Raw genomic sequence first — 17,831 nt, 5'->3', positions numbered from 1 at the left:
GGACACAGGCTGGAGGGGGAAATGCCAGAGGAGCCAAGAGGCTGTCACGGGGGTGCAGTGACAGGGGATGATGACTGACCCCAGGGTGGGAGCAAGGGTGATAATTCTGGCCTTTGGTCCTTAGCCTGAACCCAGGCTTAGGGAGGGAGGGGGAAGGGAATAGAGAAGTTGGGGGACTCCATTCAAGACCAGACTTGGGGCTCCCGGGTGGTTCAGTCGGTTAAGTGTCCGACTTCGGCTCAGGTCATGATCTCACAGTTTGTGGGTTCAAGCCCGGCATCGGGCTCTGTGCTGACCGCTCAGAGCCTGGAGCCTGCGTCAGATTCTGTGTCTCCCCTTCTCTCTGCCCCTCCCCTGCTCTCTCTCTCTCTCTCTCTCCCTCTGCAAAAATAAATAAACATTAAAAAAAAAAAAAAACCAGACTTCACCCACCTCCCCCCCCCAGACAGGGAAGCAATGGATCTGGTACTGGGATCTGGGACAAGCCGCTTGCAGCCTCGCTCTTGCAGAGGTTGGGATGAGTTGAGGACTTCCCAAGGCTATTGTAAGGATCAGGAAAGCGGAAAAGTCCTGGACCTTCACTTCGCCCTTAAAATGTCTCCAGAGAGTGACTGCGGCCTGGACGTGGGAGGGTGACCTGCCCTGGGAGTGGCAGGGACCAGGAGGAAGGGCACAGCTTCCTCCCCACAGTCTCCCCCCCCTTCCCCCACCTCCCGGGACAACTGTTCCCTTTTTTTGGTCCATTTGTTTGTTTGGCAGGTCGTTGCTTGTTTGTTTAGTTGGTTGATTGTCTGGTTTGGGGCAAAAAGCCTTGAGCTTCCCCAGGGCTGAGAGCCTTGCTTGGTCGTGTGACCTCAAACAGGTCTTTGCAAGCTGGAAGGTGCACTTGTGATGGGGGGGACGGGGGGGGGGGGGGCGGGGGGAGGGAAAGAAAGCCAAGAGGGCAGCCCTCACCCTCCCTGTGCCCCTGCAGGTACTCGGAGGAGGAGACCCGACAGAAGGTCAGGACTTTCCGGCAGATGCTGATGGAGAAGGAGGGAATGCTGACCAGGGAGGACCGGCCTGGGGGCCACATGTGAGTGCTCGCTGCTTGGGGGTAGGGGTGGGGGAGGGAGGGTGATCCGGAAACTTCAAAAACGTTCTGACCCCAGCGTGGCCGCTGGCTGACAGTGTGGCCCCAGGCTAGCCCCACTTCCCCAGTTATTACCACCTGTAAAATGGGCCCCGGAGTAAGCACGTGTTCCGGAAAGTGGGAACAGACACACCGAATATCATTGCTAGCGTGGCCAAAGAACCATCAGGTAAAGAGAGCAAGGGCTCCGCAGGGGTCACATCTTGCGCCCCTCACAGGACAGGAGGAACACCAGTGTACCATGGGCCGTGAGCTTGGCATCCAACAGGGGAGCTATGGGGAGGCAGATTTATCTGGGGTTAGAGAAACTGGGGACAAGAATGCCACACAAGAGTGCAGCAGGCTGCTGTAGGAGTGTGAGGGCAGCCCGTCCCTGCGCCAGTCCCGGCCCCACTGGATGGCTGACCGCGCCCCATGCCTGGCAGGCAGTGCGCACTGAGGGGGCTTCATGGAATCCACTCGATGGGCCTTCCCCTCCCCTCACTGAGCCTCAGAGCCCCACCCAGTTCTGGCTCTGGGAGGGACAGAGGCTTATAGAGCAGCCAAGATAAATACTCCTGGCATTTCTTCTGGGGGTGGGGGGGACTAATTTGAGGAGCAGGCATTTTGCCAAGGCCCCTAAACCCCTGTCACTTTTGCTTACACCCCAAACAAAAAGAGAGCAGCATGTTCTGAGAGATTCTCCTGTTGAGGACAGAGAGAGAGAGACAGAGCACAAGTGGGGGAGGGGCAGAGAGCGGGAGACACAGAATCCGAAGCAGCCTCCAGGCTCCCAGCGGTCAGCACAGAGCCCAACGCGGGGCTTGAACTCACAAGCCTTGAGATCATGATCTGAGCCAAAGTCGGAAGCTTAACCGACTGAACCACTCAGGAGCCCCTCCTGTCGCCATTGTCTTAAAGACAAACAGCATCGCAGGAGTAGCCAACCTGGGTGGGCAGCGGGGAAGCCCTTTCTTTGTCCTTCTGGATGGCTGGGGGCTCCTGGGGTGGGGAAGTCCCTCCATACCCCACCTAAACCTCACTTCTCTGGTTCAGGTATGGAGAGGAGCAAACACAGGGCAGCGGAGGCTTGCGAGGGGCTCACGGGTGATCTGGGGGAGCCAGGCGATAGGTGGCGCTAATCACCACCTCCCTCTCTGCAGCCGCCCTCAACTCACAGCACCCTCAGCCACTCCCGTGCCCTCCCTTCAGTGATGCCCATCCAGCCCCCTGCCCTCTACCCCCACCAAGAGCAGGATAGCACCTCTCTTCCCTTCCTAAAGCTCCTGAGAGCCGGATCCTCCTGCTGCTGCCCGCACCACCTCCAGACTCGGAGGTCCTGGCTTTCCCACTTGTGCCCCCTCAAATCACCCCAGCGCTTTTCTGGAAAATCACCCTCCTCTACACAGTGCAAGGGACAGAGGCCTGTGTGGACTCTCCTGCCACTTTCTCTGGCCCTTCCAGCAAGAAGCCTGCCCTTCTCCCCTCTCCCAGGCTCCTTCCTTCCTTCCTTTTTTATTTTAATGTTTATTTATTTTTGAGAGAGAGAGAGCAAGCACACTCACCGCCCGCTCGTGAGCAGGGGAGGGGCAGAGAGAAGGGGAGAGAGGATCTGAAGCGGGCTCCATACTGATAGCAGAGAGCCTGATGTGGGCCTCGAACGCACAAACCACGAGATCATGACCTGAGCCAAACAAAGTTGGACACTTAACTGACTGAGCCACCCAGGTGCCTCCCAGGCTCCTTCCTTTTAATTGAATTCCCCGTCCTTCCTCAGCTCTGCTTCCTCCTCTGGCCACTGTCCCACGTTTTTCTCTCCTTTTTCAATCGAATTTCTGTGGACCATGAGGCACGTGTTGCCCCTACTTCCTTAGGCCATGCAGCCGTGGTGGGCTTCCGCCCCAATTCCTGGGACCTGCTGACACCAAGGCCTCCAGAGTCCTACTTCCCGTGGCCCATGCTTCTCGGCAGGTCTGGCCTCTGTCTAGTCGGGGCCACCACTATGCTTCCCCTTCTGGAAGCCTACTTTTCCCCTGGCTTCAGTGTTTCCTCCTGCCTCCCCTGGTGGCTCTCTCTGTCTCCCTTTGCCCCTGCCCTCCTCCCAGATGTTGGGCCTTTCCTTCTGCCTTCCCTCTTCTCCCCGGGGAGGGAGGGATCTCACCTGTTCCCCTGCTGAGATGCTTCCTGTCAGGGGGTGCTCTCAAGTCTTTGCCAGGAGTCTTGATCATATCTTCCCCTGTAAGAACCAGGATGCACTGGGAAATTCACCAGCGTGTCCATCATCAGAAGAAATGTCCTTGAGGGTCTGTGCTGGGTGTCCCCCCCCCACCCTTCCCCGTGCTAGTGCTAGGAGCAGGGAGGAGAGGAGGGGAAGGGGGCCCCCTGCCCCCCCCCCGAGTGGCAACACAAACCTGAAACCTGAAACCAGGAATCACCAGCAACCCCTGACAAGAAACACCAGGGCCGCTTGAACCACGCAGCCCTTGTGTGTGCTCAGTAGAGGAAGAGAGAGCGACAGGCTGGGGTGGTCAGTCAGGAAGGGTCCCTTGGAAGAGGCAGTGTCTGGAAGACTGGATGATCAGGGAGCACTCCTGCTTTGGAGGCAGAGAAGAGTGTAGACTAGGCTGGGTCCTGGGATTCCGCTAGCTAGCGTGTTAGAAGATGCTATCAGAAGACTGATCTTTATCCGTTTTGTTTACTGCTCTATCTCTGGTACCTAGAACACTGCAGCTCGCCCGATTTTCCCCAAAGCCTGGGTTTCCTCCTCTACATGGGAAAAGGGGTGGGGCCGGAAGGTTTCTTCTAGCTCAGGGAGCCAAAACGATGTGAAAATAGCACTCCAAACGGTGACTGAGGCAAGCTAAGGAGGCTGATGGTGGCCTGGATAACAACTCGCAGGCTGGGAGGAGCCCGAGGCCCAAGGCAGAGAGGTGACAGAGAGCTGGTGACCGATGGGTCGTGTGCCTTCCTGTGGACCTGGCATCAGACCGTGGATCTTCGCTTCCTGGCTCGGAGTCTGGGGTAGTGGAGGGAGAGTGTGGGCTCTGGTGTCAGACAGGTCACCTGTCCCAACCTCCAAGTTAACCCCCCGGGCCCTGGATCCCAGCTCGACCACACCCCGGCTGTGTGACTTGGGCACGTCCTTGACTTCTCTGGGCCTTTGCTTCTTTACTTATAAAAGGGACCACTCGGCAATCTCTGTGCTCATGCCTCTGGCTTCCTGACCCCAATACCCCAACCCCCTCATGGACTGGATTTTGAGACATGGAGAAATCCAGTGCCCTCTTAGAGGGAGGTGACAATGCCAGAGCCAGTAGAATGTCACCTCTCAGGAGGAAGAGAGGAGGGATATCTGATTTTAACCCTCCATAGACTGTAAGAGCCTATGGTACCTCCCCTTCAGGAAAAGGGTCTTAAAGGGGCAGGATCACTCCCAGTGATCTTAAGTTAATCTACCAGTTTGAGTGACAGTCTCTTGAGACAGACCGCCAGGACACCATATGGCTGCAGTACCTGGACTGGATTCCATAGACGGTGGCAGCCGGTGGAAGGTTTGAGGGAGGTGTGATGTGGTCAGACAGGTGTTTGGGGACGTTCTTCTTGGAAAGAGGAATCAGAAGGGTGACAGGCGGGGAGAACCGTGGGGCAGCTGGCATGGTAATCTGGAAGCCAGATGACAGACAGGAGTCAGGTCCCAGAGACATTGAGAGAGGACACGCCTTTGTCCTTGCAAACCGATTGATGTTGGGAGCCTATCTTACCCCCGAAACCCTCTGTGGTTCCCCACCATCCATGCAGCCCTGGACGCCCTGGCCTCCTGCTGAAGGGTCTCCACACTCTCAACCCAGCCCGGTTCCCCGCTCCCAGCCTCAGGCAGCAGCCAGCCCGACCTGCTGTTCCCAGGTCCATGCCTTTGCTCACCCTGGGCCGTCGGTCTGGAACACCCTGGGCCCCTCTGCACTGGTTCTAATTCACCCCATCATTCAGGGCTGCCTCTAAAAACCACTCCACCAACATTCCCGGTATAAAAGTAAACCGTTTTCCTCTTTGGAATCCACACAATGCTTTCTTACTTCTCGTGGTTGCTCTCAGTTCTATTTTGTTTTCTCCCTCGCTCTAATAGACAAGCTTTAAGAATAATTGTTTTCCTAGTTATGTAACATAAAAAAAAAAAATGCTCGGGAGAGAGGGTTTCTGGAAAACAATATTCATAAGCTACTCCCTAACACAGTGAGCAAATTCCAGTCTTTTTTTTCTCCTGTGCATCCGGTTTGCTGCATAGTGCGACATCTCTGTGCCTCATTGTTTTATCTATAAGATGGGAATTTTCATGATGGTACCTATGTCAGAGAGCGGTTTGAGCATTAAATGATTAAATGAGATAAATACAGACACAGTGCTTAGAATCGTGCCTGACAATACGCCCCCATGCACTGTGTGGAGCAAGGGGAGGGGCCTCAGGCCTGACTCATCCCTGTTCCCGCCACCCGTCCTGCCATCCTGTTCATCCCTGTTCCTGCCACCGCTGCCCCTGTCCCAGGCCCCAGGCAGACCTGGCATGCCGGCTGAGTGAATGAGCTGGGAAAGCAGACCCTTTGCCTGGAATCCTCCCCTCCTCTGTCTGGACTCATTCATCTGTTGATTGGCCATTACGCTCTTGGCTAATGGGAAACAGAACCAGTTAATGAGAGAAGCTGCTGGCATGAGGAAGAGCATGTGACAGGCAGTCTTTACTCAGGTCAGAGTCTTGGCCGTGGCGGCCGGTCCAACACATGTCCTGTGCGGTGAGGACCCTTGGTCCGTTCGTTCTTGGTCTCTCGTCACTAGACCCAGACTGTTTGTCTGGCTTTGCTCAGCTCTGTGGGGGCTGGGTTCATTGTATCACAGGGGAGTAACGCCTCCCGCACCTATTCCACAGATGTGGTGAGGAGTCAACTAGATGACAAACTAGAATTTAAGGGCAGGAAGTACTAGGGGCACCTGGGTGGCTCAGCTGATTAAGCATCAGACTCTTGATTTTGGCTCAGGTCATGATCTCACATTTCGTGAGTTCGAGCCCCACATGGGGCTCTGTGTTGACAGTGCAGAGACTGCTTGGGATTCTTCTCCCTCTCTCTGTCCCTCTCCTGCTCACGTACAGTTGCATGCATGCTCTCTCTCTCTCAAAATAAATAAATAAACCTAAAAAAAAAAAAAAAAAGAGTAAGGGGGTACCTGGGTGGCTCAGTTGGTTAAGCGTCTGACTTCAGCTCAGGTCATGATCTCGAGGTTTGTGAGTTTGAGCCCCACGTCAGGCTCTGTGCTGACAGCTCAGAGCCTGGAGCCTGCTTCAGATTCTGTGTCTCCCTCTCTCTCTGCCCCTCCCCTGCTCACACTCTGTCTCTCTCTCTCTCTCTCAAAAATGAATAAACTTTTAAAAAATTTTTAAAAAAGAGCAGGAAGTGCTACACAAATCTAGAACTCCATGCATATCTAGAACTCCGTGCATACACCCACAACTGTGTCTATAAAGTAGAGGCCAGGGCTGAGCTAACATCTGCAGCAGGGGCTGGCCAGTGAAGTCAAGGCCTGTCCTGTTTGCACAGGAATTCTCAAAGCCAATTGCATAAGTGAACTTGTATCCTTTAGTCAAAAGTTCCAAAACCAAAGGGGATGTTCCTTTCCCTCTCTGGGCCTCAGTTTTCTCATCTGTAAAATGGGGAGGTACAATTTCTCTAAATCAGGTAGTGACTCTGATTGGGATTTGTGGACATTCGAAGGCATTGAAACATTAGAGAACATTATTGTTGGTGATATTATCATCCAGGAAAGGCAGGCTAGGAGAACACAGGGTTCTAGCTTTGGGAGATCCTGAAAAACAGATGTGCTGATATCAGCTGCACAGAGTCAGCAAGAGAAGCGTCAGCCTAGGCCCTTTTATACCCCTGGAACCTGCAGGACACAGAGGTTCTGGAACCAGAAGTTTCTGAGACCTTGTGCCCCTCCCTGAGCCCACTACTCAATGCCCTGTGCTTGTACCTTCAATGCTCCCAGCAGCCGAGAGCCCAAGTAAATCTCTCGGAAGGGACCACAGAGTGAGAAAGGCCAGCTGAGAAGTCTCCAGGGAGGGAGAATACAGAAGTTCTGTCCCCAGGACAGAGGAAGAAAGATGTCTGTAGGGGTGCAGCCGGCAGAGCAGGAGGGCACAGTGTGGGGAAGGAGGAGTTCGGATGTTACAGGCAAAAAAGGATCCCTGCCCAGGGCAGTGCCCAGACGGAGCTGTTTTATTTTGTAAATAACCTTTATCACATTTTCGTCAGGATAGACTCCGGAGCTCCCTCCTGCCATCGGCTCACCCACAGTGTTTGAGGTGCCCTTAAGTTTTGCCAAAGACCGTGTTTATGTGTCAGGCATTTGTGCGGCTGAGGGCTGTGTGGGGGTGACACCGTCAGGGTAGGAGACAGTGGGGGGGGGGGGGTGCCGCACGGGACAGGCCAAAGAGCTGGAGATTTCAGGAACAGGAAGGAGGCCACTAGCTTCAGGAAGAGGAATGTGGGGAAGAGCAGAGAGGTTTGAATGGAGGGGTATGGGGATGTTTGGCTCTGTGGGGTGCAGGGGGAATGACGTGAAGACCCCCCTCCATCGCCCCAGAGAAACCTCCCACACTACCTGTGCGACTTCAGGGTTGCCCCGGGCCAGGTCGGGGTTTAGGAACCAAACAGCATTCTTAATACTGGCCTCCAGGCTAGCTAACACTGTCAGATTTGGGTTACATTCTTTTTTGTTTTTGTCTTTTTAAGTTTATTTTAAGATAGGGAGAGAGAGAACGAACAGAGGAGGGGGAGAGAGAGAGAGAGAGAGAGAGAGAGAATCCCAAGCAGGCCCCTCGCTGTCAGTGCAAAGCCCAATGCAGGGCTCGAACTCACAAACTGTGAGATCATGACCTGAACCAAAACTAAGTCAAAACACTTAGCCTACTGAGCCACCCAGGCTCCCCAATTCTTTTTTTTTTTTTATACAAGATCAGTTCTTTATTTTATTATTATTATTATTTTTTAGTTTTTTGTTTTATTTTTGAGAGAGAGAGAAACAGAGTGTGAGCAGGGGAGGGGCAGAGAGAAAGGGAGACATAGGATCCTAAGCAGGCTCCAGGCTCTGAGCTGTCAGCACAGAGCCTGACATGGGGCTCGAACTCACGAGCTGTGGATCATGACCTGAGCTGAAGTCAGACGCTTAACCAACTGAGCCACCCAGGTGCCCTACAAAATCAGTTCTTCAAAGAACAGATTAGTGGGTGCTCTCCTAGAGATTTGCTCCTGGAAATTCTTTCACCTTGTAGCTGTGGGGAGAAGGTGAGGGTGCGTTAGTGTCTGACAGGGGTCCCTCTAACAGTGGCAACCATGTGTGGGACGACCGTCTGGGGCCAGGCCTGTCGCTCATGTCAGGAGCTTCATAGAGCGAATCTCACTTAATCCTCTCCTCAGCTGGGATATTCTTTTCGGGCTTGTGGAGATAAAGGCCTGGGGACTCAGTGAGCATGGTCATGCCTGGATTGAGACCTGTCTGTGTGAATCCAAAGCTCGTGTCATGTCCTTAATGCTCTGCCACCCCCAGTGCTGGCCTGCCTTGCTCCGGGCAGGGAAAGAGTGAGCCTGGCGAACAGCACCCAGGAGTGAGGGTAGTGGTACCCGAAGCAGAGCTGAGCCTCCATCTGGGAAGGGCACTGTCTGAGCCAGCAAGAAAGAATGGAAAGTGGGGAAGCCACCACCTTGAAGCCATTACCCTGGAGCTGGGCTTTGGAGGGCCGCTTCTGGGCTTGAAGAAGAAGTTGCACAGTACTGTTTCTCCCAGGGAATCCCCCAGCGGCCCTGTGACAGAGTTATCACGGTCCTCTCCGAGAAGGGGCTCAGAGAGGGGGGATGACAGGTACAAGTCACACAGGGACTCAGGGCCAGTGCACGATGAGGCCACGCCTGCGGCTTCAAAGCTCATGCTCTAGCCGCAAGCCCCGCTGCCTTTAGGAAGAGAGCATCCCTCGGCGAAGCGCCCGCAGGGAGCGAACATCTGTGGCGGAAGACGGCTGTGGGCTCCAGAGCCGGGAGCAGGGACGGGACGCTGCGGTCCCTGCTGAGCGCAGGGGAGGGCTCTGCAAGATAGATGGGGAGCCGCGGAGGCGGCGGAGTGCCGGGGCCCGCGCCGCTGCCACCGGGCGGTGATTGATGACAGCCCGGCAGCGGCAGCGGGAGAAGAGCAGCCGGGCCTCGGGAGGCTGCGGAGAGGAGGGCGAGGAGAGGCCATGAATATTTCAGAGCCGCGGCCGGGGCGGGGGGACCGGATGGGGGCGGGGAGGGAGGCGCTCGGGGGGAGGGGGCTTGGGGACCAGGCCGGCGAGCGGGGTTAGGGAGCTAGGAGGGTGGGGAGAGCGGGGCTCACGAGAGGAAGGGGGGTTGCGGACGGGGAGTGGGCTGAGCGAGGGGCAGGGGGGTAGGGGTAGGACAGTGGGGCTCAGGGGCACAGGGATCGGTGAAAGGGGCTCTGGCTGGGGAGGGCAGAGGAGCACTATGAATGGGAGTGAGGGGCTCGGCGAGGGGACGGGGCTCACTGAGAGGTGAGACCAAAGAAGGGGCCGAAGGGGCGGGAGGGCCCGGCTGAGGCCGGGTGTCTGCAAGGGAGGCGGCTCTTTGGGTCGCCCAGATCCCCGACTGGCCTTCTAGGGGTCGGGGCCGCATCCCGCAGACCTTGCGGGAGGACCAGGCCTCGGGGCGCCGCGCTGAGAAAGGGGCAGGAGGAAGGCCCGGCCCGGGGGCGCGGGTGGTGAGCGTCCCTGTCGCCGGCAGCGTGGCGGAGACCCCGCGGCTGCTCGAGGGCGCGGAGCCGGGCCTGGAGTACGCGCCCTTGGACGAGGACGACGGCCCGGTGGACTGCGACTGCCCGGCCGCCTGCTACCGCGGGCACCGGGGGTACAGGTCAGCGCCCGCCGCGGCGGGGAGGGGCGGGGGGAAGGGGGCCGGAGCCTCCCCTCCTCCCTCACCGCCCACCCCCAACCCCCCACCCCCTCTCACCCAGGACCAAGCACTGGTCCAGCAGCTCGGCGTCGCCCCCTCCCAAGAAGAAGAAGAAAAAGAAAGGCGGCCACCGGAGAAGCCGGTGAGAGCGCCGCCCGGCCGGAGGGGGCGGGAGGGGCACGGTGGGGTCCCCCAGGTGCGCACCCTTCTGCGGGCAGGAGACCCAAAGTTGCATTTGTGAGCCCCGCGCCTCGCCGCGACCCTTTGCCCTTAACAGGATCCCGCCCCCTCACTGTGCGGGCCCCCAACGAAGGGCCCGCCCCCTCACCAGGCTCCTCCCCCTCGCCGAGCCCCTCCCTTTCGCCCAGCCCCCTCCCCTTATTGGCACTCACCTACCCCAGAACTAGACACACTGATCCGGCCCCTGGGTCGACCCGCTAGACCCGCTCGCAGTCCCCCCTTCTCGCTCCCCCGGCGGTCCTGCACTCACCACCACAAGTGTGAGTGGCCTGGGGAGGAGGGGTTTAGGTGGGTCACATCTGTGGCTCCCCATCTGTGTGTCCCCCTCTCCTATCCCTTGCAGACTTCTGGAGCCCCAACTAACTCTGTCCAACTGTCTGTCCTTTTCTCTCCCTGGCCCTCAGCAAAAAGAGGAGACTGGACTCTGAGTGCAGGTCAGTATCACTGGTTACCAGGGGTGGGGCGGGGGGGGGGGGGGGGACAGGAGTGGGGATGTCTGTGGGTGGGCAAGACTCCGAGACCATCCCCCAGAGGCAGGAGGCCTGCCACATCAGGCCCTGGACACTGCCAATGTGCCAGCTGTGCCCACGGAGGCCAGAAATCCCACCATTGGAGCCTCTAACATTTGGGTTTGAAACAGCCCTCACTCAAAATGCCAAAGAGGCTGAAGGGTGGCTAGGGGACAACACAGGCAGCTCCATCACCTACCTTAGGGACCTTGCTGGCCCTCAGGGCCTCGGTTCGCTTTGTACAATGGGCAGCCGGCTTCAGCTAGATGCCCGAGACACCCAGGTTTCCCCAGCATTTCCAGCTGCCCCTCTCCGTCCCGGGCACCAGTTCACTAGAGCCTGCCCCACCCTGTGTCCGCAGCTGTGGGAGCTCCTCACCCCTGCGCAAGAAGAAGAAGAGTGTGAAAAAGCACCGAAGAGACAGGTACCTTCCCTCCCCTGGGGCCTCCTCTCACTCCTGTCGGCCCAGGACCATGGCTGTGCAGATCTGTGTCCCCAGGCCACCCCAGACAAGCTCAAGAGAACCCTTTTGTGGCCCTACAGGTCTGATTCTGGGTCCCGGAAGAAGAGACGACACAGGTGAGTGATGCCCTGCTAAGGATGTGGACAGAGGCTAGTGCCACCCCGCGCGGGGACCAAGGCCCAAGGGAAGCAGTGATGGGAGGGGATTGGTGAGGGTCTTCCCTTGTTCCATCCTCCCTCCTTCCGGGAGGCAGGCAGGGAAAGTTGGGGGTGGGGGGCGAGAAGGAAGGCCAATTGTTTGCAAAGCTTTCTGGTCCCATGAGTCAGCCTTGATGTCAGGAAGGGAGAAGCTCAAGACCCCACATTTGCAGGGAAAGGGCATCCATACAGAAGGAAAGCTCAGTGGGTGGGAGACAGGTGGGTGAGCTGTGGCTGTGGCTGGCAGTTGTGTCTGGAGGACAGGTGCCAGCCCCCAAAAAGACCTGACTGACAGGCCAAGGAGCTGGCCTCCAACCAGGTGGGGCTGGGAGCCAGCATGGGGCGCTGAGCAGGACAGAGATTGTTCAGGGTGGATTAGGGGAGGGGAGGGAGGAGGTGAAAGTCAAGAGCCCTGGCAGAGGCTGGAGTGGGGAAAGTAGAGAACTCAGCATGGAGGGAAGGAAGATGTAAGGCCGTCCCAGCCCCAGGGTGGGCATGAGGGCCAGAGGACCTCCCAGCAGCCCTGAAGAGGGACAGAATCCCCAGTCTCATTCCTGCAGTGGGAATTCGCCGAGGGTCATTTGCCAGGTGGGGTAGGAGCCTAAATAAATAATCCTGAATCTCTAATTTCCCCAATTTCCCATCTTCCCTTCCTCTCTTCCCCACTTCTCAGGGGCCAGTATGGGCCCCTACTGCCCCCTAGTGGTCACCATCCATCTGCACAGATCCTCTGGCCAGCTCCCAGGAGTCCTGGGAAGGACCTAGAGACCACCTAGGGCTAGAGCAGCTCCAGGTGGGGAGACTGAAGCCCAAAGCAAGCAACATGGGTTCTAGAACTAAAATCTTTGGCCTCCTGGGCCTGCCCCCACCCACTCTGCTCCTGTGAGAAACACATCCCAGTTTTTTCTTAGCATCACTTCATATTTGGTCAGAAAGAGGCATCTGTTCAGGAGTAGAAGCATCCAGCTGGAAATCTGGTGGCATCAGGGAGGGTAGGGCTAAGAGATCTACAGGGACCAGGGGTGCAGTGAGACCTTAGACACCTACTAGGAAACTTTTCAATCCTTTTGTCAAGGGTAGAAGGAGAACACTGTGGGGCCTGGCCCAAGGAGCTGGATGGGATGGGACTGTAGGGGGCAGGATTGGGTGGGGTCGAAAGCTTTGGGAACAGCCCTTGATGAGAATCCAGAGGACTCAAATGCAGGGAGATCATGCCCAAGGGAAAGCATTTCTTTCCTAAACCCCCAGGGAGCTAGCCCAGAGTTGGGCCACTCTCTGAGGGGGCAGAGAGGCAGGAAGCCTGGGCTCTGCCCTCGAGAGCCCCATCTGAGGGGACCTGGGAACAGGGGACACAAATTAGGTGTGGAAGGGCCACCCCCACCACCATGACTCATAGAGGGGCCTGTCCTGAGACCGATTCCAGAAGGAAAGGACAAGTCAGCCTTCTGGGGTGGTGGACACATCGCTTATGGCACCCCCAGGAGGAGCAAGACTCCGGCCCAGATGGGCAGTGATCCTGGGAGAAGGAAGGAAGGAGGCTTGGCTGTGTGAAAAGGAACCAAAGCAGTGAGGTGGGATGAGCGAGTCCACACCAGCTGGGGTAGGGGTGGGGGGCTCAGATCCCAGACAGGAACAAATCTCAGCTCCCTCAGCTCCCTACCTAGGCACACCCCCTGCTGGGCTCAGGCCCAGCTGTCCCCTCAGCCTCTGCTTTCTGCAGATCTCGAAGCCCCAAGAGCAAAAGGAAAGAGAAGAACAAAGAGAGGAAGAGGTGAGAACCTGTCACCATTCTCTAGCTCCTCCGCCTCCCTCCACTCTTCCCCCACTCCGGCAAACCTGGCCTTCTAGAAGCACGGAATTGGGCCCTTGGAGATAGTTCGTTTGGTCCCCATTGCCCAGATGGAAAAATTGCGACCCAGAGAGGAAGCCAAGAGCCCCTGTGAGTCAGTGGCAGAGCCAGAACTGGAACGGGGGCCTCTTGCCTCCCAGTCCTGGGTTCTTTCAAACTCTGTCTTTATTACTCCCCGCGTCCCTCACCCCCTAGTCGCAAGAGCACCAGCTGAGAAGCCAGTGAGGTCTTGGGGGTCCGGGCTGTCTAGAGAAGAGGGTGCTTTCTCCTAATTCCCACAAATGACCCACATGGACTAGAGAGGCTATTTCTGTAGGGTACTATAGGGGGCGGGGTCCCCCGTGGGGCAGTCAGGCGGAACTTAGGTACTGGCTGGTTTCTCTCCCAGGCCACACGCGGAGTCCCCAGGTCGGAGGCCCCGTCGCCACAGCAGCGGCAGCTCCCAGAGCCCCTCCCTCTCCTCCCACTACAGCGATTCCAGATCACCCAGCAGGTAGGTCCTGGGCCCCTTCGAAACGCTCCAGGGGACGTTCAGCTCGGTTCAGCTCTGCTGGGGGGTGGGGAGTTGCAGATCGAACCCTCCCAAGGGCTGGGGAAGAGGCCGGTGGGCAGAAGAGCAGTTGGTGGGTGGAAGTCTACCAGGAGGGTGCAGGTGCCCAACCCCCTGCAAATGGGCGAGGAAGAGCTTCCGGCCGCGGCTCTTGGAAGTCGAGGCAATAGGTGGGCCAGGGCCTTGCTCTCTAAATGCAAGTGAGAGGCAGGGGAAGGGGCAGCGGTTCCGCTCGCAGAGGGGGCGGTCCCACGCCGGCTGCCCGCCACGTCCCCTCCCCACGCCCCACCCCCCAGGCCGAGCCCCAAGCACCGAGATGACGGGCGGAAGACGGGCAGCCAGCGGTCCAGCGGGAGCCGGTCGCCTTCCCCGTCCGGCGGCAGCGGGTGGGGGTCGCCCCAGCAGAACGGCGGCAACAGACAGCGGAGCGGAGCGCACGGGGGCCGCCCCGGCTCGGCGCACAGCCCGCCAGATGTACGTACGCTTCGCTTTGCGGAGGGTTCCCGCGCCGTGCGGGCTGCGCCGCGCTGGGTGGGGTGTCACCGCCGGGCGGGGCGCGGTGAGTGTGTAAATGGGGGAGGGAGGCGCCGCTTCCCCCTCCCGGCTCGGCTCGGGAGCGGCCTGGAATGCTTGGTTGTTGCGCCCACCTGGCCCTAGTGTCGGGGCGAGGGGGGCCTGCAGGCTTGGGCCACCCTTGAGCTTGGCAAACTGATGGCCAGAGGGGGTTGACCACTGGGACTCCCAGCCAGTTGGGTAGAGAGCTGAGGAGAATCCGGGGTCTCCTGCCTCCCTCTCTCCAGGCATATTGGGGTGGGAGGGGCATGGACAATGCTAGGGGTCGCAGTCAGGAACCGGATTCAGAGACGGGGTCTCCCCTGGGCGCCACTTAGGCCCTGAGCCTCCCTCTCCCTCTCCAAGCGCCCTCCCTCCCTCGACCCTCTCACTGGCCCCTCCCTCTCCCTCGAAGCCCTCCCCTTTCTCTGTCCCCATGCGGCCACCGAGCTGCATTTCTAAAGTCCCTTTTCCAAGGAGAGTGTGTCCTTTCCCCCAGGGACTGGCTGCCCACGTGTGGACAGATGTCTCAAACCTGCAGGCGCCCTTGTTCCCCGTGTTCCAACCTTCCTAAAGCACCTGCCAGTGTCCCCATTGCTCCCTCAGAGACTCCACACCAACACCTCCCAAAAACTGTTCCCACCCATCCTCCAAGAGGGGCCAGGACTCCTTGAGACCCACAAGCAGCTGTGGCGATGGCAGGGGCTGGCAGAACAGACAGGCTTCTCGGCCTTTCCCAGGTGGAGGGGCTAGGCTGGGCTGGGAAGGGGGGGGGGGGTCTCCTAAGCCCCAGGGGAGCCCCACATCCCCTTGTATCCTTTGATCTCAGGGAGATGGGGCTGCAGTACTGGCAGGGGCATTGGGTGGGCAGGGGGACTTGGGGTGGACAGGCCTGCAGGTGCCCCCACCCCAGACCCTAAGGCTGCCTCCCAGCAGGGAGGGTGGGGGCTGCCCCTCCCCAGACCTCCGGTCTCAGCAGCAAACATGTCCGTGTTGGTCAGTTTCATTTTGATTTTTGGCTGTTTCCTTCACTCCCTTTATTTTCTCAAACACCCTTACCGCCAAGGCCTTAGTGAGGAAAGCCCAAGGCAGCAGACAAAAGGCTCTTGGCGTCAAGGTTAATTTTTGTTTAAGGACGTTACCTGTTTCAGGACTGCCCCACTTGGACAGGGTGCCAGGCGCCTGAGCTCCCAAGGGCCTGGCTGGGCCACATAGGGAGGATCACACCAGTGTCCCTGGATCTGTCCTGGGGGTGGAAGAGGACACACAAAGGTAGCTGAAGGCAGCCAGGACAGAGACAGTGGACAAACTCAGAAGAGAGTGTGCCCATCCCCCCACCACCATGGGCACAGAGCCCCCAAACACCTTCTCAGGGGAGCTTCTCATCCTCCTGGAAAGGCACAGAACGAAGCCAGGGCCAAAAGGAGGCTCCATCCCACTTCTGGTCCCTTCCCCTCCCTGAGCAGTAGGCCACCAAGAGCCCTGGACAGGTACAGACAAAATGGCCACAGCAACGAAGTAGACCCCAGGACAGAGCAACCAGGGAAGAGGGTGTAGCCTCCAGCCTTGGGGAGGGTGCCCTGTCGGCCGCACCCAAATCTTGACTGCCTCCCAGAATGGGATTCCATTTTGACATTGCTCCGGGAGCCTCCTGGGAGACGGCACTCTGTTACCCCTTTCACAAAGCATGTTCCCCAAATCCTCTCCCTTCCCTCGGGCCCTGCGAGATCTGGGACCTCAGGACATCCAGGCCTCTCACCTGCACCCTTCCAGGGAGGTGAGATGGGGGCGGGGGGGTGGTGTGTGTGTGGAGACTTTGCCAGTCACCAAAAATGTCTTTGGGGACAAGTACTTGGGGGCGGGGGTATTCTTGGACGCTACCTTAAAGAAAAAAAAAAAAAAAAGAGAGAGAACAAACGGAAAAAAAGAAAAGCTCACCATTTTTAACCCCGTCTATGTTTTTGCTTGTTTTTTTAGCCTCCCATTTGAACCGTGGTAATATTGTGATTCCATTTTCCTGTTCAGTTGGCAAGGGAAGAGGGTGGGGAAGTTTATGTAACTTTTTCCTGTTTTGTTTTTGTTTGTATTTTCTTTCTTTTTCTCTCTTTTTTTTTTTTTTCCTTTGGTAATGTACAGAAATGCAAACTATCTCTCTGGTTGTTTTTTTCTTTTTTTCTATCTTCTATGTTGCTCTAGAATTTTGCTTTTGTGCGTGTTACTGTGGGAGCCTCTCCTCCTAATGCAGAGATGGGTCCTGAATCTCAAGTGAACATTGACCATATACATATGTCTTTATACTTATTCTTTTTCCCTTTGTAACCAGAATTTAAAAGGGAAGATAACTCTTAAAAAATGACTCCCACGCCAGCAGCCCCTGCGAAATCTGCAGTGGCAGCCAATCAACTCCTCGACCCCAGGGCATGTGCTGGAAATGCCTCAGCTTTTAAATGAACAGAAGTGGCCCCCCCCCCCGCCGTTCCTCCGTGTCCCTGTCTCTAAGGAACGTTGGAGGGAAGCTGGGAGATGGGAGGAAGAGAGATATTTCCCAGGTCACCGGAGGCAGTGAGCACCCTATGGCTCCCCAGTTCCTTCTAGTATAAGATGGCTGGGGGAGACAGGGACAGGCTGCACAAGGCCTTCAGTGCCAGGCTCCAGATCCTAGAGGAGGGAGCTGTCCACACCTGTAGCCCAGGTGAGGGCTTCAGAGCCGGACATTCCCAGGCAAGACAAAAATCCTCATCTTGAGACAAAGGCCAGCTGGGTGCTGGCTCCCGCCACGGCTCTCTTGTTGTCCCATCCCAGGTCAGGATTAAACCCCCAAAGGGATTTCTGGGTTCTGCTATTTATTGCCAGGAGCTCAGAGAGGTCAAGTGACCGGCTCAAGGTCACACAGCTTTTTAGAGGTAGATCCAAAAGGAGACTCCAGCCCCCTCACCTCAAGACCACCAGCCAGTGGAGAGAGTGGCCAGTGGAAAAGCACACTCTGGGAGCCCTGAGTAAGGGGAGGAGGGCTTGGAGGTGGGTGCTGGTTGTCTCCGCTCCTGCCTTCCTCCTGGGGACCCCTTCGGATGTCCGCGGCACACTCCCAGCTCTCAATTCCCTGGCACTGGGGCCCGCCCACACAGAGACCAGGGAATAGGTGGGCCCAGCATTAAGCAAACCCAACTCTATAAAACTGTCACTTCAGTGACTCAGGAAACCCTAAGCCCTCACAGTTCACACACGTATGGGGACAGAAATAGTGAGGCAGAGAGGGAAGGGGGCCGCTCATGGTCACGTGATTTGGCGATGGAGAAGTAAGATGCTGAGCCCAAGTGCCAGAAAAGGTGTGAGGTGTTTAAGGACTTAGAAGGAGGGCCCCCTGCCTTGGCTCCAC

General features: G+C 57.4%; 1 protein-coding gene across 1 annotated transcript in view; it reads left to right on the top strand.

Annotated features, from left to right (window-relative positions):
- SRRM3 (serine/arginine repetitive matrix 3) overlaps window positions 1-17,831 on the top strand; it is a 56,295-nt gene that overhangs the window by 26,994 nt on the left and 11,470 nt on the right. The window contains 9 exon segments of the mRNA XM_078440112.2: window positions 974-1,075; window positions 9,928-10,056; window positions 10,157-10,237; window positions 10,740-10,769; window positions 11,206-11,268; window positions 11,388-11,423; window positions 13,225-13,275; window positions 13,742-13,846; window positions 14,200-14,377. Of these exon segments, the coding sequence (XP_078296238.2) occupies window positions 974-1,075; window positions 9,928-10,056; window positions 10,157-10,237; window positions 10,740-10,769; window positions 11,206-11,268; window positions 11,388-11,423; window positions 13,225-13,275; window positions 13,742-13,846; window positions 14,200-14,377 (775 nt within the window).

The sequence above is a fragment of the Panthera onca genome, chromosome E3 (genome assembly GCF_046562875.1).
Source record: "Panthera onca isolate mPanOnc1 chromosome E3, mPanOnc1 haplotype 2, whole genome shotgun sequence".
NCBI lineage: Eukaryota > Metazoa > Chordata > Mammalia > Carnivora > Felidae > Panthera > Panthera onca.
The sequence above is the reverse complement of the archived record's forward strand: the minus strand, read 5'-3'. Positions and strand labels throughout refer to the sequence as shown.